General features: G+C 29.8%; 2 protein-coding genes across 5 annotated transcripts; both read left to right on the forward strand.

Annotated features, from left to right (window-relative positions):
* Positions 1-137: 137 nt before the first annotated feature.
* LOC109817851 (uncharacterized) lies at positions 138-9,149 on the forward strand. Of its 4 annotated transcripts, none has more exons than XM_020383197.3 (17): positions 138-331; positions 971-1,091; positions 2,283-2,431; positions 3,058-3,141; positions 3,221-3,283; positions 3,475-3,606; positions 3,704-3,907; positions 4,559-4,678; positions 5,062-5,111; positions 6,179-6,341; positions 6,487-6,624; positions 7,190-7,312; positions 7,404-7,502; positions 7,836-7,925; positions 8,030-8,111; positions 8,387-8,517; positions 8,636-9,149. In XM_020383197.3, the coding sequence occupies exons 1-17, from the start codon at positions 317-319 to the stop codon at positions 8,777-8,779; spliced, it is 1,908 nt and encodes a 635-aa protein (XP_020238786.1). In that variant the 5' UTR covers positions 138-316; the 3' UTR covers positions 8,780-9,149. The 4 variants fall into 4 exon arrangements, with proteins under 4 accessions (XP_020238786.1, XP_020238787.1, XP_082915462.1 ...); XM_020383198.3 differs by having other exon boundaries at positions 974-1,091; XM_083059336.1 differs by lacking the exon at positions 2,283-2,431 and having other exon boundaries at positions 139-331.
* A 7,499-nt stretch (positions 9,150-16,648) lies between these two features.
* On the forward strand, positions 16,649-18,030 carry IPT3 (isopentenyltransferase 3). The gene is made up of 2 exons (XM_020383187.3): positions 16,649-17,212; positions 17,370-18,030. The coding sequence occupies exons 1-2, from the start codon at positions 16,782-16,784 to the stop codon at positions 17,863-17,865; spliced, it is 927 nt and encodes a 308-aa protein (XP_020238776.2). The 5' UTR covers positions 16,649-16,781; the 3' UTR covers positions 17,866-18,030.
* The last annotated feature ends 7,462 nt before the right edge of the window (positions 18,031-25,492 follow it).

Consider the following 25,492-nt stretch of genomic DNA (forward strand, 5'->3'; position numbering starts at 1 on the left):
TCCTAGCAATAAATACTGAGTCAAATATCATTCAGCAAAACACACAAATAAATAAATAAGGAAACAAAATAACTGCACCAAAAACAAAATATAACTGCACAAATAAAAAAGGTGAAAAAAATAAAATAAAAGAGCGATAAAGGAGAGGTGGCTATGTCGATTCCCCACGGGGCGAAGACCAGGATATGTATGGTGGCGCACAACATAACAGATCTTTAAACTCTTCTCCTTCGAATATCGATTCTCCCTTTCTTCTTCCAACAAAAACCCTAAACCAGATTCTTCACCACCTCACTCTCCTACTCTTTCTCAATCCATGAGCTATCACGCGGTAATCGTTTTCCACACCAATAATCGTATTTTCGTTTTCACTTCGCTACTCGTTCCTTCTCTTCTGTTACTCGCAACTTCAATCTAGGTTTACCAATATCACCACTGTTCACAATTAGTATGAAATCAACGCTGATGAAATATTCAACTTATTTCTTCTCTTCCTATAATCGAAGACACCGAGTTTTCTCTCTGTTTTTTGTTTTGTTGCTGGATTATCACTCATATATGTAATGTATCATGTGATGTCACGTTTTCGAAATTTAATACAAACGCTTTTTTAAATTCAGTGGCTCATGAATCCACCACGATTATGTTTTGCGCCTTTTTATTTTTGCGATAATCTGTCTTGAAGCATGGTGGATTGACAATTTACTCCTGAAAGTGTTTTAGGGTGACGTTTTGGTGTTTTGTCTTGTTACAATGAACTTCACTGTACGAAATTCCTGCACCTCTTGCTTCGTCTCATGTATACGTGGAAGCATAGATATTGCTGTTAGTTATACTTGTTGAACTCGGTTTACTCCTGCCAATTCTGTGTTACGCATTTTATTAGATGATTGTTGAATTGTGTATCTTCTGTCGTTTTTATTGAGATAGCTCCTATGCTGTTTCTCATTATTATGAGTTCTTTATGCAGCAGAATAATGATGATACGCACAGAGGTTTGAAAAGAAAGCCCGAATATATGGATCGGGGGCAAGAACGGCGTCCATATAATACGAATTCTAGACCTTATGATAGGAACGCGCTTCCTGATGGTGGGTTCTTGTTTTATTTATTTATTTTATATACAATACACATGGGTTCATTTGTCAATTATAGACTATTACCTTGTGCAGATATTGCTCGTACTTTAATCTCATTGTTGAGCATGAACGTTGGATTATTCTTTCATTTTCTGTTTTGAATTTAGGAATTTAACTAAAAAATTAAGGACTTGCTGTAAATGAATGAAGCGGTAAGTTACTTTTGGCATTCGAGGGTTCTTTCTTTCCTGCACAAGCAAGAGTTATTGTGTTTTGGTTCAACTTATTTTTGTGAAATAATTTTTTTTCTCATAAGTTTCATGAAAGAGCTTTTTTTCTTTTTATAAAAAAAAGAATGATTATATTCCCTGAAAAAAGCTATACCAAATGTGGGCTTTATATGGACGATGATTGTGTATGTTAAACAATGTTGATAAATGGCGGTGCGCCGAAAGTTGATAAGAACCTTGGGAGAATCACACCACAAAAGGTAGCTATTATAGTTGGAGAGTCCAAAGCCTTATTCAAAATTCCTTATAATAAACCCCACACTAGAATCCCATCATTCCAATGTGAGACTCAATTTCCATATCTTGCAATTGGATTCTAACATTCCACCATACTTTGCAATCCCGATGCTCAAGCGGCCTGGCTTTGTACTAGCCCTTGGCAAACACTGCAATGCTGGTGTCACCACCCGCACCCCTTGGGGGAATCACACCACAAAAGCTAGCTATTGTAGTTGGAGAGCCCAAAGCCTTATGAATCCCACACTAAAATCCCATACTTGCAATGTAGTACTCAAGTCTCATACCTTGCAATTTGTGTAGGGAGGCCCACTATGGTGGCACCATAGGCCACAATTGTTTATATGGCAGAATTTTGGCCGTACACCATATTCCTCCTTCCGCCATTAATAAAACTGATGTTAAATGTCTCACTTTTTCAATATAGGTAAGTTATTCTGTGGAATTGAACTATATGCTGTTGGAATTGTGATAAACGGGTATAGTTCGTTGTCTTCATCATAAACTAATACTTTATCTTTTAGCTATCATTTTTCTGCTCCGAAAATTTAAGTTGATTACATCCTTATTGCATGATGAATTGAAGACCTTTAACTAATTTTCCATTTTCTTTTTGTTGCTTTACTATTTTGTGTTATTTTTTTATAGATTTTTATTTTTAGTTGATCCTATCCAGGTTGGTTAGACTGCCCAGCGCAAGGGCAAGAACTAGGATGCATAATCCCTTCAAAGGTTCCACTTGGTGAATCCTTCAATGATCGCATTCCAAGTCAAAAATATACTCCCAAGCAAGCAATTCTTCAACAAAGAGCCTTAGGTAGAGAAGTAAGTACATCAAATGCACAGCAACCATCAATTTACTCAGATTAATATGCTCTGCTTTGGGGAGACCAATATATGTTTTTCTGAGTACATACAGGGAGATATTAGTAGATAGTAGATTGGTGTGCACAAGCTGCTGATATAAATAGTTTAGTCATAGGATGGTTTTGTTAAATCTTTTGGGGTGGCTTTTCGTCATATTTTTATGTGACTAATCTTTTTATAACATTTTCTTTTATTACTTCAAAACCTTTTAAGGAACTTGTTCAGTTGTTTATATGTCACAGACACAGTCAATGTAATGAGCTTTTGGTGTTCCTAGGGAACTTTTATTAACAAAAGACGGCTTAGATTGCAGTTTAGAATTTGGGAAAGAAGATGTTGAAACAAGAAGAATGAGGATAATGTGTTTATATTTTGTTTTTGTTAATAAGCAGAAAGATGAGTAATCACAGAAAGGTCCTAATTTGCAACATTGTTGGGGCTTTTACATGTTCTATCTGTTACCTGAATAGCTGAACTAAAGATTGAGGGAATAAAATACCAATTTCATGAATACTTGTTTGCTTCGTAGTGTTGTATACAAATTTGTTGCAACCAGCATCATAGTGCTTAACTCTATTTTGCAGCTTGGTTTAGTGATTGATCTGACAAATACTACACGTTACTATCCTGTATCAGATTGGACAAAAGAAGGGATTGGCCATGTCAAGGTAACATATTATCTTTCATCCTGTTGTTTATTAAGTGGTATTTGCAATTGAATTTAGATTTTTGATTTGCTTGTGGCAGATAAGGTGCAAAGGAAGAGATGCTGTACCTGATGATGAATCTGTAAAAGAATTTTGTGATGAGGTAGCTTTGATTTGTATTGTTGATAGTGTTCACTGTACAGTTCATGAGCATTACTTCTACTCATTCTTTTGATTAATGCTCACAATTTCATTGTCAAGTATTGTCTTGTATGTGTTCCTAGCAATGGTGATACAGTTCTTGATATCTTACTTGAGGTTTTATGATTTATACTTGTTAGATATTCATTTTAGGTTATGGAATTTTGCTCCCAAAGAACAAATGCAAAGAAATATATACTTGTACATTGCACACATGGGCATAATCGTACAGGTTATATGATTGTTCACTTCCTTGTGCGTACGGAATCTATGTCTGTTACTGAGGTGAGTAAAATTATAGGGCAGTTCATGTTTATTTTCAATACCTGCAGGACTCCCGGTAATTGATGTGTTATGCAATTTTGTGCTTGTTATCTTCAAGGCAATAAATAAATTTGCTGGGGCCCGTCACCCAGGAATTTACAAGCAAGACTACATTGATGCCCTTTACATGTTTTATCATGAAAAGAAGCCTGAAGATCTTATTTGTCCTCTAACTCCTGAGTGGAAGAGACATTGTGATCCTGATTTTCGTGGCACAGCTGTTCCAGCTGTTGTGGACAATTATGGACACATTCCTGAACAGGTATGTCTGCCTTGTTGTCCCAGTTTATTTAGCTTCTAAGTGTATACGATTTGTCATGCTGCCACTGGGTTGAATACTTTACTTGGATGGATGCTATGTATGTAACTTACTTTCAACAAGTTTGTATGAGCATGAGTCTGCCTGTTAGTTATGCTTGATTTAATTTTTGTTGAGAAGTATATGTGATATGTTCTGAAATTAGAATTGACTGCACCCATTGCATCTTTCTGTTTTCTTTGTTGATACTTGGATGTATACACTGATAAAAGAACTTTTTATTTGCTTTGATATAGAATTTTGGGATTTCTGTTTATTTTCCATGAATCTAAACAAATTATGAAATTTTTTTATTGTTACAGAAAATAATTGTATTTTATTTTGTCATTGTCATCTTCCATGGCCTTATTGTGTGTACATGTTATGTTATCCCTTTTATGTGGCTTGTATTTTGTTATGCAGTTTTCTAAATACCAGTCTATGAGATTAATATGTGGTCACATTAATATTGAATTGTTTTTTTCATACCACTTTCATTTATTTGCTTAAGTTTGTGTGCTCTGTTGAAATAGTAATATGAATTTTTTTAAGAACCTTAAATTTGTTCTGTTTATTTATGGGAGTTATATATTTATGTTTGGTTTGATCTTCTAGGAGAATATTGTGAGGAATAAAGTATTGTCAAGTGATGATGTTTTGGGAGATCCAATTCCTCCAAACCAGCTGCGTGCAATGCAAGAAGCTTGCTATCAACTGCTCAAGTTGGGGACCGGGGTGGGTTTCTGAATTGGCCTTTTGTTGATTTCTATATATTTTTCTCGAATACTATTTAAACTCAACATATTAAATGAATTCATGCATCACATGTATGATTTAGTTTTCATAGGAAGTACTTTAAATGCACAATCAATTAATTTCACTTAAGTCATACTTATCTCTCTATTTATATCTTCCATCTACCCCTAGAGTCAACCTAACCCTATGAATTTACACAAATAAAGTCATGCATATCTAGTGCAATGGGTTGTATTTGATGCATCTCAATAAAATTCCTAGAGAAGTTTGAAACCAAATAAATATTTGATTTGGAAACATTAGTTTGTTATTAATAATAAAATTATTCCATGAATTAATTACATTATTTTATCTCTTTTTAGGGAAGAGGACGTATGCAGTTTCCTGGATCACACCCTGTTTCTTTGAACAGGTTCAATCTTACTTTATGTGATATTTTGATATCTATTGCATTGACAATTATATGTAACTTCAGGATGGACTTGGCTATTTTACTGAGATGAACATCAGTTGTTTTTCTAATCTACCATGTCTAAAGAATTAATAGTACCTTAAGTTTGTGTTCTCTATTGTCACCCTGCTTTCAACGGTTTAATTGCAAATTTTCTTTAATTTTCATTGGAAAAGAGCATCTTGTGTTGTTGATAAATTTTGTTTAGCATCATATTTTTTCAGAAATTCTAAAGTAAATGGAATGAGTGGTATTTTTTTTAACTATTAACCTTATGTTTTAAATATTAACTATAAAATTTATTAAAATATTAACATTTATTCGATGTGATATATTCAATAGAATCTGATGGAGAAGAAGAATAACTAATAAAATCAGCAACATAACAGGATCTTTGTGATATATTAATTCCTACACTAGGATGTCGATGAAGAAGTCATGGTTTCATACTATATTGAACTTCTATTAATTTAACTTTGGGAGCAATTATTTGTCAAAACCTTTGTGACTAATTTCCATAGATTAACGCAATGAAAGTTCAAATTCCAGATTTCTTCCCTGTGTATATTTTAAGTTAGCTTCAGTCAATTAAATGAATTTCTGCATCTAGTGTCAAATTATTTCTGTTCCCTAATTTTATATTACTATGATTCTGAGAGTAAGTAACTCTTGTCTTCTTGATTTTTGTGTTAACACAGACTTTTTCTTTAGTCTATAAATATTTACAATTTTACACAAATCTTCTTTTGTATTTATAAAATATGCTACAATTAACTTCAAATTGATGTTTGGCCTAAGAGATTTGGCAATTGATTTGTCAAGTTAATGGATGTTCTGGGATCAAATGGCATTCCTTAATCCTATCCTTTTTAGTGTTATATGTTGTGAAAAAGGGAATAAAACATTCATTTGATGCAGTTGAGTTCCAGCCAAGGGAGTTATTTATTAAAATTTGATTGTAAATCATCATATTTAGTCATCTATTTTGGTGTAGTCAACTCACTTCAGATGATTGTTTTTTGTTCCAGGGACAATCTGCAACTCTTAAGACAACGATATTACTATGCCACATGGAAAGCTGATGGGACACGATATATGATGCTGATTACTGGCGATGGGTGTTATCTGATTGACAGGAAATTTCTTTTCCAAAAGATCAATATGCGATTTCCTTGTAGATATTCAAATGGGGTATGTATGTTTATTCAATTTACTTTTGTTGCCAAGTGGGTTTTATATTCTGGGGTATCAATAAGTTAAGTGTTTTGGCTTTTGTAAATTTATTTTAAATTATCTAATGGATAACTTAACGTTTTTCAATCATAATCATTTCAAGGGTACGCCTGAGAGGAATCACCACTACACATTACTTGATGGGGAGATGATTATTGACACGGATCCACATACACAGAAGCAAGACAGAAGATACCTTATTTATGATTTGATAGCGATCAATCAAGTGTCTTTGATAGAGGTACACATTTATTGACAACTGCAGTGCTTAGATATTGTTGACTTCTTGGTTGATTCGTCCTACACGTACTCGATTATAAGAAATAAAGGAATTTAAACTGGTTAACTCTTGTTTATGTTTGCTATTTCGAGTTGCTGTATTTAGTGGTCAACCAAAAACCAAATCATATTCCAATTAAGGTATTTTGTATTTGTCCGTTAATTTAAGTATCTCTTAACAATCCAGCATTAAAATGAGCACCTGTAAGCTTCTAGTTGGATTTGAAACCTCTGAATTGTGGGTTCTTTCCTTAGTAAGTTTGAAAATCCAGGATCTCAAGTAATCCATATTTTTCGATCTAGCTAGACATTGCAAATACTGAAAATAATTTGAAGCATCATCATCATAGCAGCAGTGTCTAGTTTGTAAATTTGTAGTTAATTACGGATACAGTAAGAATCAGAATATCAGACACTATTCAATATTTCTGGGGAGGGGGTCCAACTTCCAATTGAAGTCCTTGGTTTGATGTTCACACTTTTGCTTGGTTGACTTTTGACCTGACCATTTGGTCTAATGCACGCAGCTTCCGTTCTATGAAAGGTGGAAATTGCTGGAGAAAGAAGTAATTGAACCTCGGAACATGGAACGGGAGGGCCTTTCCAAGAGCATAAATCCTTATTACAGATATGACTTGGAACCATTCAGTGTATGTATAAAGATTATTTTTTTATTCTATTTTCTGAAACATCTTCCAGAGGGATCAACTATTTGTTTATATTTTTGTGTTTTTGTTTCAGGTGAGAAGGAAGGGTTTTTGGTTACTATCTACTGTGTCAAAGCTCCTTCATAAATTCATTCCACAACTCTCGCATTCATCAGATGGCCTTGTATTCCAGGTAATAATTAGTATCTCTAGAGGACTGAGCCTCCAAAGATGAGCTTGGTTGTAGAGGATAGTTGAATCAATGGACACATGGCTTGTGGTAGGTAACACCATGTCTTTGAGGATGATGTACTGTATTGATGCTTTACTAGGGAACAGTCCAAGTTTCTCAGTTCTTGTTTCGCTGTATTTGTGTCTATATTGAGTATTTAGAAATCTAAATACTGATGTTATATTTTGGTTTATAAAAAATTCTCACTGGCTGAGAACATGCAATCTCAAATATGCATATATGCTGTCTGGTTTATCTACTCTGTCCGTTTTTAATATAGTTAGATTCTATCAGGGTTGGGATGATCCATATGTCCCTCGCACACATGAAGGTCTTCTGAAGTGGAAATACCCAGAGATGAACTCTGTTGATTTCCTCTATGAGGTTGTACAAGTACTTCTCAAGTTCAAAAATTCATTAGTTTATGTGGTGTTAAATTCCACTCTTGCATGACATTCCAATTATGTTGACGATGTCTTTGTTCATAGGTGGGAGCTGGTGATCGTCCCTTGCTTTTTCTATTTGAACGAGGAAGGAAGAAGTTAATGGACGAAAATGTTATTTTTAAAGGTTGTAGAACTTGTAGACTATCATTATTTTTTCATGCTATCATAATGTAATTAACGGCATTATTACTATTTTCATTATTATTTGTCCGGATGACAGCTAATTGCATGATTTACCCGACTTTGGCCACACTTGAATTGCGATTAGCAGTAATATATATATTCCATTTGCATTGGAATCTGTTTAAGCTATAACGTAATTCTCTAGTTGATTTAACTGAATACTTGAAAAAATCAAACCATAATTTGTTTCAACTTTTGGCTCCAAATGATTTTCAGATGCATCAGACATTTCTTCCTATTCCGGGAAGATCATTGAGTGCTACTGGGATTCCGCGGAACATCATTGGGTCTGTATGCGGATCAGAATAGACAAAGCAACTCCAAATGACATCAATACCTATAGAAAGGTTATATCTATTATACTTTTTTCATTCTATTGCGCTATCTTCTTTAAGTCGTCTATGTTTATGCTAACTAGCTCGTGTGAAAAGCCTGTTGAATAGTTCTGTAAATTTTTTAATACAGGTAATGCGAAGCATAAAGGATAATATCACAGAAGATGTCTTATTGAATGAGATCAATGAGATCATTAGCCTGCCATTGTATGCAGACAGAATACATAGGGATATCAAGGCTCACCATCATATGGTCTCTTCACGGCGCAAGTGAGTTATAATAAAAGCTATCCATGTCGAATGTCGTGTGTTTATTGAAGAGCGAGACCGACTTCTGAATGAAGTTCCAGCAGAAAAGCTGTACAGTTTTGTTGCCAAGAGATTGTATTTTTGCTACGCCATTGTCAGCCTCATGCATCTCGTAGGAAAGAAGTTTAGGTTCTTTGGTTTTGTTTGGCTAACTAGATTTTGGTCGATGTTGTATATTAGCAATTTTGCCCATTATTTCCTTTATTTTATTTCCTTTTTAACAGCATATAACAAGTTCACAAAATCATATTGTGAGAAGATCAACACAAACGGCTTTGATAGGATACAATAATTCATGATTTTCGCAAGTTTATACCATTTTCTTTTTCAAGAAACTTCAGTATTATGATACTGTTTGGACACTTTTCTCTCTATAATTCTATAATGAGAAGAAAATAAAAAAATTAAAATGAAGATGGATCAACTTATGTGTTTTAATTTTATAAAAATTTTCATGTAATTTTTTTTCAAAAATTCAGTTGTATAAGTTAATTTTAACTTGTAAGATTTTTGTTATAACTATTTATAAAGATTTTTTTTTTAATTACAGCTTATTTTATTAATATTTTAAATATTTTTTATACTTAACAGACGGGCAGCTCTGGGATAGCTGTCTCTAGTTCTAGTTTTTACTTTGTTGGGATCAGTGAAAAGTAAAGTAGTAGTGTAATGCTTAATGTCTTTATTCACTTTGTTGTCTTAAGTGTGTTAAACATTTTTTTAATTATATAAACTTATTTTTCGTCTCTAAAACTAGACAAGAACTAAAAAGAATAAAGTTAAATAATATGTATAGAAATTAAAATAATTTTTTTAACTATAAAGATAACAAAGTAAAATTTATAAAATTATGAATTCAAAAGAGTAATTAAACTTATATGTTACTATAAATTATAAAATAAGTAAAGTCATCTAGAGCATCATCTAACAGAAAAGAAAAAGCCCTAAAGACTGGGGGCTGAATCTAACATTGTCCAAGTAACTTATTTGTACATGACTACATGTATTTGCTTACGGTGTTTGGTAAAGAGGAAAAAAATTGGAGAAAAAAAGAGAAGTATGAAAAATAGAATAAAAATAAAAGTTATATAATAACAGGGAAATAGAGTGAAAATTGATTATTTTTATAGATAATTTTGTTTAAAATTAAATAAATTATTATTATTATTTAAATAAATAAAAAATATTTTTTTATAAATAATTTTATTTAAACATAATAAGTATTTTTATTAATTTTATTTAAACATAATAAATATTTTTTATTATATTTATTTATTATAGTTATATTATTTTAAAAAATAAATAAATATAATATTGATAATAAATTTATTTCAAAATATAAATAATTTATTATTATTATTATATTTACTGTTGTTATTTTTGCTTTATTATATATATATATAATCACCCCTTTTATTTAAATATAATAAATAAAAGATATATTTATTATTATTATTATTATTATTAATTATTTCACTAACTTCTCCACACGTCTCTCATTTTAAAGGTTTTATTATTATTATTATTATTATTATTATTATTATTATTATTTTATGGAATCCACATCTCCATTGTCAAACAACATTCATTTTTTTTCTTTAAATTTTCACACACTTCTCTTCTCTTTTTTTCTTTTTTCCTCTACTTTCTTTTTCTCTAACACACCCTTAACAATAAATATGAATAACTTGTGACCCAAAAAGTATATCTAAGAAGAGAATTAACTTCTATATAAAGGTTTAAGATCTGTTATCTTATAGGAACATCATAGGAGATAATTTATTTTTGGTGTCAATACTTTGACATATTATCGATATCTAAAATATATTATCTTATTTAGTATCAACACTTTAACATAATCATATATAGTTAATATACATATAAAAAAAATGTTATCGATAACAACAAATTCTAACAAATTATTTTAAAACACTAATATTAGTTAAAATTTATTAAAAATTATAAATTTTAGTGTGTATTATTTCACAATATTTAATAAGTATTTTTTATTTCTAATTTTATATATTAAAATAACTAATAGAGTATGTGTAACATTTATAAAATCTAGGATATCGGTATATTCCATGCATCTACACATACTTTTCTCAATTTTTACAAACATAATTTTTGTTATAGAATACGAAATTTAACAATTCAATTGTTGAAACTTTTCAATTTATCTTTGAAACGTATATAAAAATTTACATAAATCGTATATTCATTAATATTCAAATGAAATGAAATACAATTAACATAACAAGAGATCTAAATTGATAATTAATATTTATGTATTATTGTATATGATATTTTTTCTTATGACTTACAAAACAATATTAGAAGTCATTATTTTAGTTATATCTTTTAAGAAAATATATATTCACCTTTTAAAACAACTTTATAAGCAATGATACCGAGACTTACAAAACAAGGTTAAAGACATTGTTTTTTAATATGTTATTCTATATTTTAAGCTAACTTTTTTAAAAGTAAAAAAATAACAATTCTAATCAAATTCATGTGTATTTGAACATATGAATATGTCATCTGTCGTATTTAAGTTGTGCGGAGTTGTTGGCTTAATTTTCTCTAAAATGTTTTTAGGGGTTGTGAGTGTCACAAATGAAATAAGTTTCACACTATTACCGTTGAAACAAGATATTTATGATTTATACGCCATATCTACGTTGAAAAGTAAAACCTATTTTGATGTATGTATACATAATTTGAGAGAAGATACATGTAACCCTAACTTGATGAGACCAAGGATCATATAACTCAAAATAGAAGAGATGATTTTTATAAAAGAACATTGTTAGATCTAAAATGATGTGGTTGATATTTTTAACGATAATAAACAATGCTAAAGTTTAATAATCTTTTTCAACCACATGTTTTAACAATTTGTCTTATGTAGGAAATTTTTTTCACTAGACAAATTAAGTTTTGTCGGACAACCCACATCAAGATTGTCTAAATAAGAATATTACTTGCCCAAAAAAAATTATTGACTTATGCCAGAAAATTGAATATTCATCTTAATAAAAAGAAACAAAAAAAATCAAGTTACTTAGTCTCGTATTTTAAAAGGAACAAATAACACACAAATAAAATTACAAAGCACATTTAGAAAAGTCAACATATCAAAATCAAAAAGAATTTTTTTTACCATGTTATAAAAGTGCAAAAGATAAAAATATTTTATCAAAATATACAAGTGAAAACTGAAATAATAACATTTAATGATTCTCACGTTCATAGTCAAAAATAGAAGAAAGCTCTCAATAACTATTATTGAGAAATAACATTTTATATAACTTTATACCAGAAATGTTAACAATTGTAATATACTTATTGAATACACTCACTCTATTTAATCAAAATTTATTAAAAACTATAAAATTTAACAAGTCCCACACTATTTAAGGAACTTCATTTATAATTATGTAGTTTTTAATGAATTTTAACTGATATAAGAATGTGTTTTAGAAAAGTGTATCCATGCTACTCCAAATTTTATAAATACTTGGCAAGCACATAACTATCATTTTGTTTCCGGCGAGCTTATATTAAGACAATCTAGAGTTACTTTGTACAAACCTTTAGAGGTTTGTTATTGCCGGGAAAGATAAAGAAAATTTTGAGTTGTGCCTAGAGACAGAAACAAGTATTAACAAAACTTTGGATTGAGTTTGAAAAAACTTAAAGAAGCTTAGATAAAATAATACTTTCTAGTGTAATTATTGGTTTTTGTCAAGAATTAGACTGTAGTTTCTAATTCTGCATGTTGCTTGGAGATTCATGGTAGTGGACCACAGTATCCACATCTAGTAACAGCGACTACGATGCACCACATCTGAAGACAAACCATCTCTGTTTTTTCCCCTGTTCCAGTGACAAACCATCTAACAATTATGCCCTCTGCCTTACATTCAGACCATGTTGGGTAAAAAATGAGTCACAAAAATGTTGAAGCTAGCAAGCCATGTTGCCCTGTTATTAGCATTAGTATTCATCACAAACAATTGTGTCATATTCGGTGTATCATGCAATAGTTCCTGACCCACACATTTCCTACATCTTCACTTTGACCCTACAAAATTGTTATCCCAATTTAACTCAATTGTATTTTTATGTCATCATTTGCATATGATATTATTTTAGATAGTGAATTTGAACAATTTAATCTTATAAAATGAACTTGTAAAATGAAAATTACTCTTCACTTACATATATTAATATAATCTTATTTTTAGTTGATATAAGATCTTCAACATTCAAGTTTTTGTTTAAATAAACATTTTCATGCTCTCACACAATTTTAATAAGATGTTTGTCTTCTTAAGAAAAAATCAAAGGGATTTTGCCATTATTTTTTTTTCGAAGATTTTTCATCATTATGAAATTTCAAATAAAAATTTTATAATTTAATTATGTCATGTTTAAAATAAGCAGAACGTTTCACGATTGACTTGATCCAAGGTAATTAATTGACGCACTTGTTTTCCTTAGCAACTACTCCGAAACCAAAACAGAACATGTGCCACTGACATTGTCTTGCCACTGTTGGTTTCTTCATTGAATAATGAATGCCAAAAACATGGTCACATGCTGAATATACAATGCATATATATATATGATATCATCACCAAGTGCTTGTGATTTCGACCGCAACATCAAAGTTTTTTTATGTCTTTGCAATCTAACAGGATTACGATTGTGATATGTAATTTTCTATAAAATGAAAGATGATGATGACGAAACTACAATTATGACTGAGACCCTAATTTAAATCTTTGTTCTCCTTTAATACAATTCGGTTAATTTCCTTGCATTCTAAAGAATATGTAGCAAAACGTAGAAGAAATGTACGCTGATAATCTCAAAGACTTACACGAATTGCATCCTAATCAAGCGGAGTCTATCTGTTTTTTAAAGAACAAAAATTGCTTTACAAAAGGTCAAACATTATTCAGTGTGATGCTTCCCATTTTCATGACTTGCCTAATTGTCATCTTACTTTCATCAGAACAAATGTTTGCTAAGGTCATTGTTCTTTTTTACAATATCATCATTCCTAATATATAGTAATGGAAGACAATAATCAATTCAGCCATTATGAAAAACTGGTGCTTAGTGTACCTAATTAATTACATTTGCATCTTAAAAGTGAGAGTATTTAATTTTAGAAAATAAACTAAATAATTATAGTCATTGTCTCATTGATTAAAGAAATTAGCAGTTAAATTTTGTAATTAAATATATGTTAATTTGTGTATATATATTGTAATAGATATGACAACAATTTCTTAAAGTACAATAATGGACCATGATTATTAAAGATATTCTATTAGTGAGAGAGAATTTATTATAAGAGATGAGAGAGTTAAAATATAATCCTTAGATTAATCAAGAGAAAATTTGGGATTTAATCAAATGAGAAAAAATTAATCTAAGGGTTATATTTTAACCCTCTCATCTCTCATAATAAATTTCTTCTTACTCGATATGTTCCTCTATATATATATATATATATATATATATATATATATATATATATATTAATTAATCATATTGTAGATATAAAGTTGCTGAAAATAGTAATTAATTTTCGTTAAGAATCAGAAGTACATATTAAGTAAATATCCTTTCTTAACATAATATTTTTCATATCTATGATCAAATATCTTCCATAAGTTTTGTATTTATATTATATTAACAACTATAGTTGAAAACTAATAGATAATGGTTTTTCTTAATGATTTTTTTTCTATCACAATTGATAAAAAAGATTATTGATTATTTATTTGTCACAAACTATAAATGAAAATAGTCCTCAACAGATTTAAAAATTATTTTATAACTACTATTGTATATTATTTTTGTTGTAGAAATGGAGAAAATTATTTTCATTGATCAATTTTGTTGAGTGCTAAGACTTTTCTTTTTTCATTATTTAACAATTTTTTTTTAAAATGAAATAATTTAGCATCACTAATAATAATAATAATAATTATTATTATTAATAAATAAATAAAAATTTCCCTATACATATTTATTAAAATCAATACAAGAATGTAACAAATATAATAATTAAGCATTAAAATTAAAAAGTAAATACAACTTAGTTGTTAACGATGTATGTATTATATCATCAAATTAATGTATTGATATTGATACAAGAATGTTTGAAGTTTAACTAATGATGAATTCAAATATTAAATATGTAATTATGTTATACATGAATATGAGAAAGAATTTTGTTATCAATATGATCTCGATATACCAAGAACAATATATGTAGTATTCTTTAAGACATGGGTTTGATTCTCAAGTATAATATTGTTACTTAAAATATTTAATATATTTATTATACTAATTAATTAGTTGAAAATAATAGAATAGGTGTTCGAGCATATTGCTAACCATAATAAAATCATTAGAAATAAAAAAATTTGTAAAAAGTTAAAAAATACTTTAAATATATCAATATCAATGTACTTGAATAAATATTCGATCCGTAATATTGAATTATAGTTGAAATCACTTTAGTTAGCTAGGTTTCGTCCCGATATTCAACCCTATATATCTTAGTATAGTATATGAACTAGTCACTCGAAGTGGTACCTGTACGTCGCCATCGTGTAAAAGCCGTATATTTAAGCCTATCTTCGTATGATCTTGTGAGATAAGTGTTAGATGCTAACTAAGCTGAAACTTCCATACGTGTATAAGGGACAAAGTCTCGAGATAAAAAGAAGGGAATAACAAGATCTTACATACAGCTACATATATACTCTGCGGGTGTTAGTGCTCTACTTATACAGCCCCACTTTAGAAAGAACAAGAATCTTGTGCCCAAGGTCCACTCTTGTGTTACAAACAACTTCGACCTTGAAGACCTACGTACCTTCCTGATTAAACACAAATTTACGATAACAAAAAGTAATTATCTATGTTATATATATATATATATATATAAACAAGTGAAATATAAATATGATTCCATAGATAATATTATTCTTTTACATTCAAATACTCAAACTATTTCTATGTGTTTGCAGTCATGGGAATTTTCGGGCTTGGTGAAGGGTCTTTATTTTAAAACAATTTGTATCTAATTTTAAGTGCATGTTTTTACAAATTTGTCTTGATTTTGTCATGGAATGAATGATTGTACTTCAAGTATTTTGGTCAGTTTGGTGTTGCCATATTCAATCCATGGAGTTTTGGGTGTTGTGATGTGAGAATCTAGCTGTTTTTATGTTTTGGTTATCCTCTTTCATTCTTAGAAAAAAATTATTAGGTGTTTTGAACTATATAATCTTTAACTAGTTTTTTTATATGATATGTAATTAAGTATTTTTAATTTTTTTATAAATTAAAAAATTTAAATGCATGTTATATAATAATTAGATGAGATCATAAACACTTAAATCAGCTCATGATTTCTTGTTTCTCAAACCTTGTATAGGCCTTCTTATGTTGTATTATGATTTTTTTTTTAAATTAGTATATTGATTTGCTTAACAAAAGAGAAAAAAAAAAAATGAAAGTATATATTCCTATATGGCATACATGAAGATAACAACAAATATTTGCGCAATATATTTCACGGTTGACCTGATAGCAACATATGCAGTTCAAAAGGAAAGATCGCATGTTACTAATTATTTAAAACTTTGGGAATAATATTTTGTGTGATGACCACAAACACATTATCTATCTTCTCCACTGATAATTATTCCTAGACCTAGCATACATTACAATCTTGAACATATCGAGGTAGAGAGCGATAGTTTTCACCCCTTTCGGCTCATCTTACCTATATAAATTAAATGTCCAACAACCACTGTTCTCAATCTCAAACATTGTTCCTTTCGGAAACTTTGAGCATACTTGATATATATATATATATACACTTTCCGAACCCCCTTTATTCTCTTACTTGACTTTCTTATTCGATCACTATGACCATGTCAAGAGCATTGTGTAGACCAAGATGTACACAGCCACCGAAAAACGTTCCTTCCAGTGGGCAAAGACAGATAATGAGGCCAAAAGAGAAGGTGGTGTTGGTGATGGGAGCCACAGGGTGTGGGAAAACGAGGCTCTCCATCGACCTGGCCTCGTGTTTTCCATCAGAAATCATCAACTCAGATAAGATACAAGTGTACGAAGGGCTTGACGTTGTGACAAACAAAGTCACAAAGGAAGAACAACGTGGGATCCCGCACCACTTGCTAGGGACACAGAACCCCAACACCGAATTCACAGCTTCTGACTTTTGTGACATGGCCTCACACGCCATTCAATCAATCACCGACCGTCACAAGCTTCCAATCATCGTCGGAGGTTCCAACTCCTACATTGAGGCCCTCGTAGACAAGTTTGGCTCCAGGTATATATATATATATACATACAATAACTTTTTTTCTTTTTAGTAACCATATTGTATATATATATTATTCTTGTTGTGTGGTACGCATGACATATATAATATGTATTTATGTCTTATAATTGTATATATATATGTACAAATTAATATGATTACTCAGGTATGATTGGTGTTGTCTTTGGGTGGACGTGTCGATGCCGGTGCTTCATTCCTACGTGGCGCAACGAGTGGATGAGATGGTAGATGGTGGAATGGTTAAGGAGTTGAGACCTTTCTTCAATCCAAACGGGGACTACTCAAGGGGGATAAGAAAAGCCATAGGGGTGGCGGAATTCGACGCGTATTTTCGGAGGGAAGCGTTGTCGAGCAACGAAACGAGGGTGAGGTTGCTGCAAGAAGCGGTGAGGGACGTGAAGAGGAACACGTGCCAGTTGGCATGCAAGCAACTTGGGAGGATTCATAGGCTCAGAAGTGTTAAGGGATGGAACATTCACCGTGTTTCTGCCACACCCGTCTTTCAGAAACGTGGCCACGAAGCCAATGAGACGTGGAACAGTATGGTGGCGCAGCCATGTACCTCCGTAGTTTCACAGTTTCTCTACAATGCCAATGTTGTTTCTCGCTCTAGAGTCTCACCTTCTCTGCAACAAAATTAATACTCATTAAGGATATATCATAATTGTTCTGTTTTTTTTTTTTTTTTTAATGCCTTAGAATCTTAGATTGTGTTGCTACATGTCTCATATATTTCTCAATCAACGTCGATCGATTGGTTGTTACATGAATAATTATGTACTTTAATTTTATACTATATTTCTATTGATTTTCGTAGACCAATGCTATATTTTTTTTATTCCATAGCAAACAATTTTCCTTGGATTAGGTAAAACTACCATAGTCAACAGAGTTTTTTCTAGCTATAATCTAAGAATTCTAGTTACAATCTAAGAATTAAAAATCTGAAAACTTGTAAGTTAGTTGATTGAATTTACAGTTTTTGGTAAAATTAATTAATAGATTGAGTGATAAATGTTAAACGACACATAGTGATTTTTATGATACGAATGAGAGAATAAAAAATAGACAATTTTTTTTTCTAAATAAAAAAGAGTAAAAAATGATTTCAAGTAAATTAATAAAGTTAAAAAAGAAAAATGGTTAAATATTTATAAGTTATAAGTTACTTCCTCAAGTTGCGAAACTAAATTATGAGTTCTTATAAGTGTTCGAGTTCGATTTTTTTATAAAAATAATCTTTAATTAGATTTTATTTATCTTTTGATCAAATAAATAAATTAATTTAAAATGAAGTTTTAAGAGATTGATGCAAAACAACCAATTTTTTTTTTACTAAACATATTTATTTTGATTAAATTAACTTATAAACTAGTTAAAAGAGTTTATAAGTTTCTTAAATGTCTTACCTCAAGATATGTTTAGTAAAAATTATTGCTTATAAACTATATGTTAAAAGTTAAAATTTTGAAAGTTTATAAATTAACTAATTGAGTCGAAAGTGATGGACAAAATTAAGTGATAATTAAAATAGATGATAAATGTAAAATAATATTTATTTATTTAATAATAAGAATGAGAGAATGATAAGACAAAAAAATTGATTTTTAAATTAAAAGTGGTAAAAAAAAGTTTAAGTAAATTTTAATCATGAGAAGAAAAAAAAAAGAAATTAAGAGCTTAAAAACTATAAACTACTTCAATTAGTTTATAAAAATAAGTTATAAATTTTTAAATTAAGCTTATGTACCTCATAAACTTATTTTAGTCAAATTAATTTATAACCTAGTCAAAGAAACTTGTATACTTCTCAACTTTCTTACTAAACACATCAACAAGATATTAAAAGAACTTATAGCTAATTTGAATAAAATAACCTTGTTTAGTATGAAAGCTTTTATTTTTGTAGTTTATAACTTATTTTCATAAATCATTTGAAATGACTTATGAAAATAAGCTTGCTTAAAAGCTACAAGATTCTTTTTTTATTATTTGTATTTACTCTCGTTAACTTTTTTTTTAATTAAAATCTCTTTTACATCAAATAACAAAACATATCTTCAATTAAATATCTTAAATAGTGTTCATCAATTAATATTTTACCAAATACACTCAATTAAATTAGTTAACTTGTACATTTGTGGCTTCTAAATTCCTAACTCATAACTTATAATTAAACTTTTAATTCTTAACTTAAACTTTTAGATAATTTATAACTAATTTTACCAAATATACACTATTCTAACATTTGTATAACAGAGTTGCATACTAATTATCGATCTCCGTCTTCTTCTTATTCAATAGATGAAAAAAAATCAAATAATTTTTATTAATTATATTTATTTTTCTTTTAACTCCTTTTATATGAATAAAAAGTATTATAAAAAGATATAACATTCCTATTTACAAATATATGTGTGCTTTTGTAAATTTGTATAATAAAGTTTTGATACTATTTTAAACATAAAAAATTGAAGAAAATTTTACCGATAAAATGTGTGTATAAATAGAAACAACTTAATTTCTTTCCTTTTATTATACTTAAAAAATAAAATGAAAATGCCAAGAAACAAAGAACAACATCTATAATTAAGCTTTTTAGAGGTGGGGTTAATTAACGAGAGTTGGTAATTAATTTTACTCCCTACTTTTTCTATCTTCTAAGCCTTTTTCTTTCGAAAAAGAGAAACGATATGAAAATTTTCATAAGAATTGCACGAAAATTAAGTTGTATTGATTTGGGCAAAGTTCAACTTTTGACTATCACCAACCTCCTAATCTCCTATGATTGTTAGAAGATCTGGTCGGTAAAATAGTAATTTGTAAAGTTTTCAGGCAAATGCTTTTTGAACTAAATCATGGGAGAAAAGAAAATTTTATTTAACTTTATCTTTATTTGTTTATTTATTATTACAATAAAAGTAGGTCCGTTGGGTAGAAATGGTGCGTAAGAAAAAGGAATGTGCGTGGGAGAAATATTTTTCTGATGAATTTATAAAGCTGATTCTTTTTTCTTTTTTAGGAATTATAAGCCCGACTAATTTGTTACTAATATTTCAGGGTTATTTTACGCTTCAATTTATATATTTATTTTATAAAAAAATTATTTATTTTTCCTCACATCACATATCAAATGAAATGATTACACATATAAAAAAAAATTACTTTATAAAAAAATCATATATTATTACTTTCTCCACTTCCTATATTTCTCTATTTATCAAATGAAATGATTATTTTGTACGTTGTTTAGAAATTTTGCCGAATCACATAATGAAAAAAAGAAATGATTTGAAGCAAGAAAATACTAAAAAAAATCCTTTTTAATTACAAACTGTATTTGAACCTAAAGGCTTTGGCAAACCTTCAACGATCACAAAGTCGCCCCCATTCTCAGCAGATAAAATCATAAAATCCTCAATTTAAACTTGCAAAAAAAATGATTTTACTTTTTTATACATATTTCTAAAAAGGATAAATTTTAATATTTATTAATGAATAGTAATACTGTTCCTATTAAATAATCAAATATTTCTCTAAGAAAACTTTTCATCCTTTAATAGTATATCTTGACTCAATAGTTTTTTAACTTTTTTTCTCCTAAATCGAAATTTTGCAGAAAATATAATTTTATAAAAAAATAAATAAAGACCTTTTTAAATGAATAACAAAAAATAATTTTAGGAAATTTTACCTCACTTATATCTTATTATTTTAAATATTAAAGATTCTAAAATGTACCATTCAAAAAATTTTAACTTAAAATTATTTTTCATGTTAAATAATTATAAAAATTAAATAAACTTAACTTTAATTTTAATTTTTTAAGATGTTAAAAAATATATAAAATATTATTTAAATAAAAATATATGTACCAATAGTGTAATTTTTTTTATAACATTGTTTAATCATAAATTGTCACGTGACAAGTTTATTAAATTTTATAATAATTATCTTAAAATTATATTAAAAATAATTTCTGACGGATACTATATAATTTTATCTCCCTTAGTCTTTTTAAATGATTGTCACACCCTTATAGTTTCTAACAAAGTGATACTTGTCCTTCTTATTTTATTTAAATAAATTACCCTGTTTCTTTAATACTAACTAGAGAGAGGTGAGTATTTTTTTAAAAAAATAAATAAAATTAGAGGGTTGTTACATGTTAATGTCATTTAAGAAGACTGTTGGAAGTTTCTTCCTATATTTTTTTATTATTTTATTTTTAACATTAACAAGTATGTTAATTTATTAAACTCAGATTATTTAAGCCTCTCTCGTTTCATAAGTTTTGCATCTTAAAGTATTTGAAAAATAAATATTAAAATAATTTTGATATACCTTTCTTATAAGTTTGAAAAAAAACCTTATCTTAAGTTTGAAACATGCTTTGGAAAATGTTTGATACATGTTTCAGTGACAGCACAAAGTGGCTTTGAAACATGTGTTTGAAAAGTTATGTGTGCATTGGCAATTAGTGGTATGAAATGCACATAAAGGTAAAATTGGCATTGGCATTGGCATCATAAATTCATAATTAAAGAATTTGGAATGAGTGACTAACGGCTCTTTCGTCCGTAGACTATACGTGCATGCCCATGATGAACTAACCACTCTCTCCTTTTCATTTTTATTTTTTACACATATTTTCAGTATAAATATTAACCACTATAATTATTTGAAATATTTTAAAGTATAGTGGTTAATATTTTTAATGGGTGGATGTTTTTATTTTTGTGTGGGATATGTTTAAGAATTTAGTCTTAAATAATATCTGCATGCAGAAGCTTTTAAAAATATAATTATTTAAATTAAATTGTAAAAGTTTAATAATCAAAATAAAAATAAATACGAAATTTAGACCAATAAAACTTTGAATTAAATTAAATGTTTAACGGTTACGAATGAATTGTTTGTTTAATCAACATCATGGTTCTTGCACACCTGCATTTAACCTCTTTATTAATATTTGTATATTTACATTTATTAAAATTTCACTATAAATTAAGTTAATAGGTTATTGCATATTTTTTTATATAAAAAATGTTACTATAAATAGAATTTTTTTAATCTCAATATTATTATTATTATTTTTAATTATTTCTCAAATTTAAAATCTCACGTCAAACAAAAAAATATCACATGAAGAGTATAATAAAAATTAAGTCTCATATCAAATAAAAGAATGATATGTAACATATATATATATATATATATATATATATATATATAATCATAAGTGAAACTTAAGATAAATGAATTTTAATATTTGATTTAAATTTGACGATAAGTGATTGACTTTAGATGTTTTCAATTTTAAAAGACTTGCAAAAGTTATAAATTATTAGTGGTAACACCATTTATATTAAAACTAATTATTATTTTATAGAATTTACAAAAAATTAATAATATTATTAAAATATTACAAAATATTACTTATGATAACATTTTTAAATTGTTTTTATTAATATATAAAAATATTATTAAAAATCTTTAGCAACAATAAATTATATACAATATTTAATATTATATTGTAACGACCCGACAGGTCCTACACAACGTACTGAACACCGGAAACACTAGGCAGAAAGAGCAAGTATATAATTATAGGGTTTAGAATATAAAAATATACAAAGCCTCAATCCGACTAGAGTTAGAGTGTATCAAAAACATCCAATCAAAACGAAATACATCGTCAATCGCTACATCTAGTAGCTACTACAACAAGACATCAAAAAAACAGGGTCAGCTCCGCCTACCAGCTGCCGACTCACCACGAACCAAAACACATATTCCTGTTCTGCTCCCGTACATAATACGATCATAGCAGTCCAACCACAAGGAAACAGAAAAGGGTAAGCTAGTATAGAAAGAAACAACGTACAACAAAATTCAAGTAATTAGAACAACTTCAACCGCCAACACAACAACATTCTACTACCCATCAATTTATACAACCAACCAGCAATTAGATATTAATGCGTCGTCACGCATATCACCTCGGAGATCTCCTACAACAACTCAGCCGTTTTGGCCTACAACAACTCAGCCATTAAGGCCTACAACAACTCAGCCATTAAGGTCTACAATAACTCAGCCCTTTAGGCCTACAACAACTCAGTCAATAACAACACTGCACAACTATACAACTCAACACATCAACTTGCAACACTACACAACTACACCATTCAACATCAACTTGCAACACAACACAACCTTGCTACTCAACATAAATCAACCAAAATTTATCTACTAGTTATCATCGATAGTTATCCACTGCAACTCTACTCAGAATAGAACAACATAATTCAATACATAAAAGGAAATGTTTCATCTCCGCGCTCGGCGCCCTCGTAGTTGCGCCCAGTGCAGTACAACCAGAGAGTCCCAGGCCAGCGTGCCCAGCGCAAGCATGCTCGCGCTCAGCGGGACTCAGCTAGAGAGCACAAGGCTCTTCCGCGCTTGGCGCAATATCCATTGCGCCCAGCGCAGGCCAAGCAGAGATTTCAAGGAGTCTCCCGCGCCTGGCGTACCTAACCCAGCGCTCGGCGCGGGGTAGGCAGAGACCATCCCTTGGTCTCGCGCCCAGCGCAATTCGAAATTGCGCCCAGCGCCCACGAGGCAGAGACTCCCAAGGAGTCTCACGCCCAGCGCGACAAGGGCCACGATCAGCACAGCCTCTAGAGCCCAACAACAAGTTATAATGGGTATCGCGCTTAGCGCAGTCCAAGTCACGCCCAGTGAGGGCCAACCAGAGACCACATTCTCAAGCGCGCCCAGCGCACTCATCAAGGCGCTCAGCGAGCTTGGCTAAATGAGATCCCCTGGCGGTCACGCGCTCAGCGCGATGAACAGCGCTCAGCGCAAAGCTCATCTGCAACCCTACCAAGTTCGAAAATTTCCCCAAACACCTGCAAAAGTCACTTTCAAGTACATGCAATCCAGCCAAAGTATCACATTTCCATCCAAGAGTTCAAAAACGCCCTCTTTTCATACATGCATCCACAAAATCATAGAAATCAAAAATTTCCCCAAAATCCCCAAAGTCCCCAAAACTCCAATGCCACACCCAACAGCCAGAAATTTGAAAATCAACACCAACTACCTGAGCTCTCAGACTCATTTCAACCAAACCACAACCCGAAAACTAACTTCCCTTACCTCGGTGAAGAAATTCCGAGCTTCCGGGAAGAGAAGGACGAAGAACGGAGGAGAAGAGAGTCGGAGGAGAAGGGAAACAACTTAAAATCTACACGGCTCCACAACAAGATCAACACTTAATCAGCACTTCCACCTTGAGACAGCAAGAAATAAAGATCCAAGGCAAAAGAGTGAGTACGGAGAGTGAAAAGAGTTGAGTGAGTGGGAGTGAAGCGGGGAAAGAAAAGGAAATAGGGGGTCTCACATATATCATAAAAATAAATAAGTATTTATACATAATTAGATAATATATTTTAAAATTCGCCAAAAGCTCATGTTATCGTAGTGGCATAATACTTTAAAAGAAGTTTTTCTCTTAAATTTTAAATGAATTAGACACACCAATTCATCTTAGCTCAAAAAGTTAATTTGATGGATTTGAATGTAGAAATTAGATCGAAACTGTATTATGGAGATAAGTTTTAAGTTATTCTAACTCATCAATTTGGTGTCTCACATCCTTTAAAGTTTTATAATTTTTTTATTAGTTATGTATTAATAATATGATTTGACTAATAGCATACCTTATTTTTATTTATTTTTAATTTTATAATTTAATTATATATAATATTAAAATTTATTCTAATTTAACAAAATGATTTGTCTCGAATATGTTCAAGATGTATAACCTTATTAATTTTCGGGTTATAATAGAAATCACTTTCGGCTCATCCTATGAAAACTCCTCTATATAGGTCTAACTTATTATAATCCAATTCAAGAGCAATCCATCAACATAATATTGGAATGAATAAAAATGTTAAATTTTAAAAATTGTTATTTTTATACAATAATTGATTTGAACAGACAAGACTTTTACAATCGAATAGAGAATTGTAAAAATAAATGATGTTAATAAATTATTAATTCATATAATGTCCGAAATTTAAAATTTGATGTTGTCTAAATTTAAGCAATAACATTTGAAAAATGTTCAACTCTATAGAGGTCCAATATCCGTGGTGAAATCTTCATGGGCCCACACAAGTCAAACTACTCGATGGTGTATTTGTCAGAATTTTGATGCTCAAAATTACTATTTGCAAAAAGAGATGAAGTATGTAA

Source organism: Cajanus cajan, chromosome 6 (genome assembly GCF_000230855.2).
Source record: "Cajanus cajan strain Asha chromosome 6, NIPB_CcT2T_4, whole genome shotgun sequence".
Lineage (NCBI taxonomy): Eukaryota > Viridiplantae > Streptophyta > Magnoliopsida > Fabales > Fabaceae > Cajanus > Cajanus cajan.

Excerpts from the sequence above, each read along its gene's own strand:
- LOC109817851 (XM_020383197.3), top strand. Across the intron at positions 3,908-4,558 it reads ATGGACACATTCCTGAACAG|GAGAATATTGTGAGGAATAA; the intron begins GTATGTCTGCCT and ends TTGATCTTCTAG. Across the intron at positions 7,313-7,403 it reads ATGACTTGGAACCATTCAGT|GTGAGAAGGAAGGGTTTTTG; the intron begins GTATGTATAAAG and ends TTTTTGTTTCAG.
- IPT3 (XM_020383187.3), top strand. The coding sequence starts at position 16,782 with ATGACCATGTCAAGAGCATTGTGTAGACCAAGATGTACACAGCCACCG. Across the intron at positions 17,213-17,369 it reads GTAGACAAGTTTGGCTCCAG|GTATGATTGGTGTTGTCTTT; the intron begins GTATATATATAT and ends ATGATTACTCAG.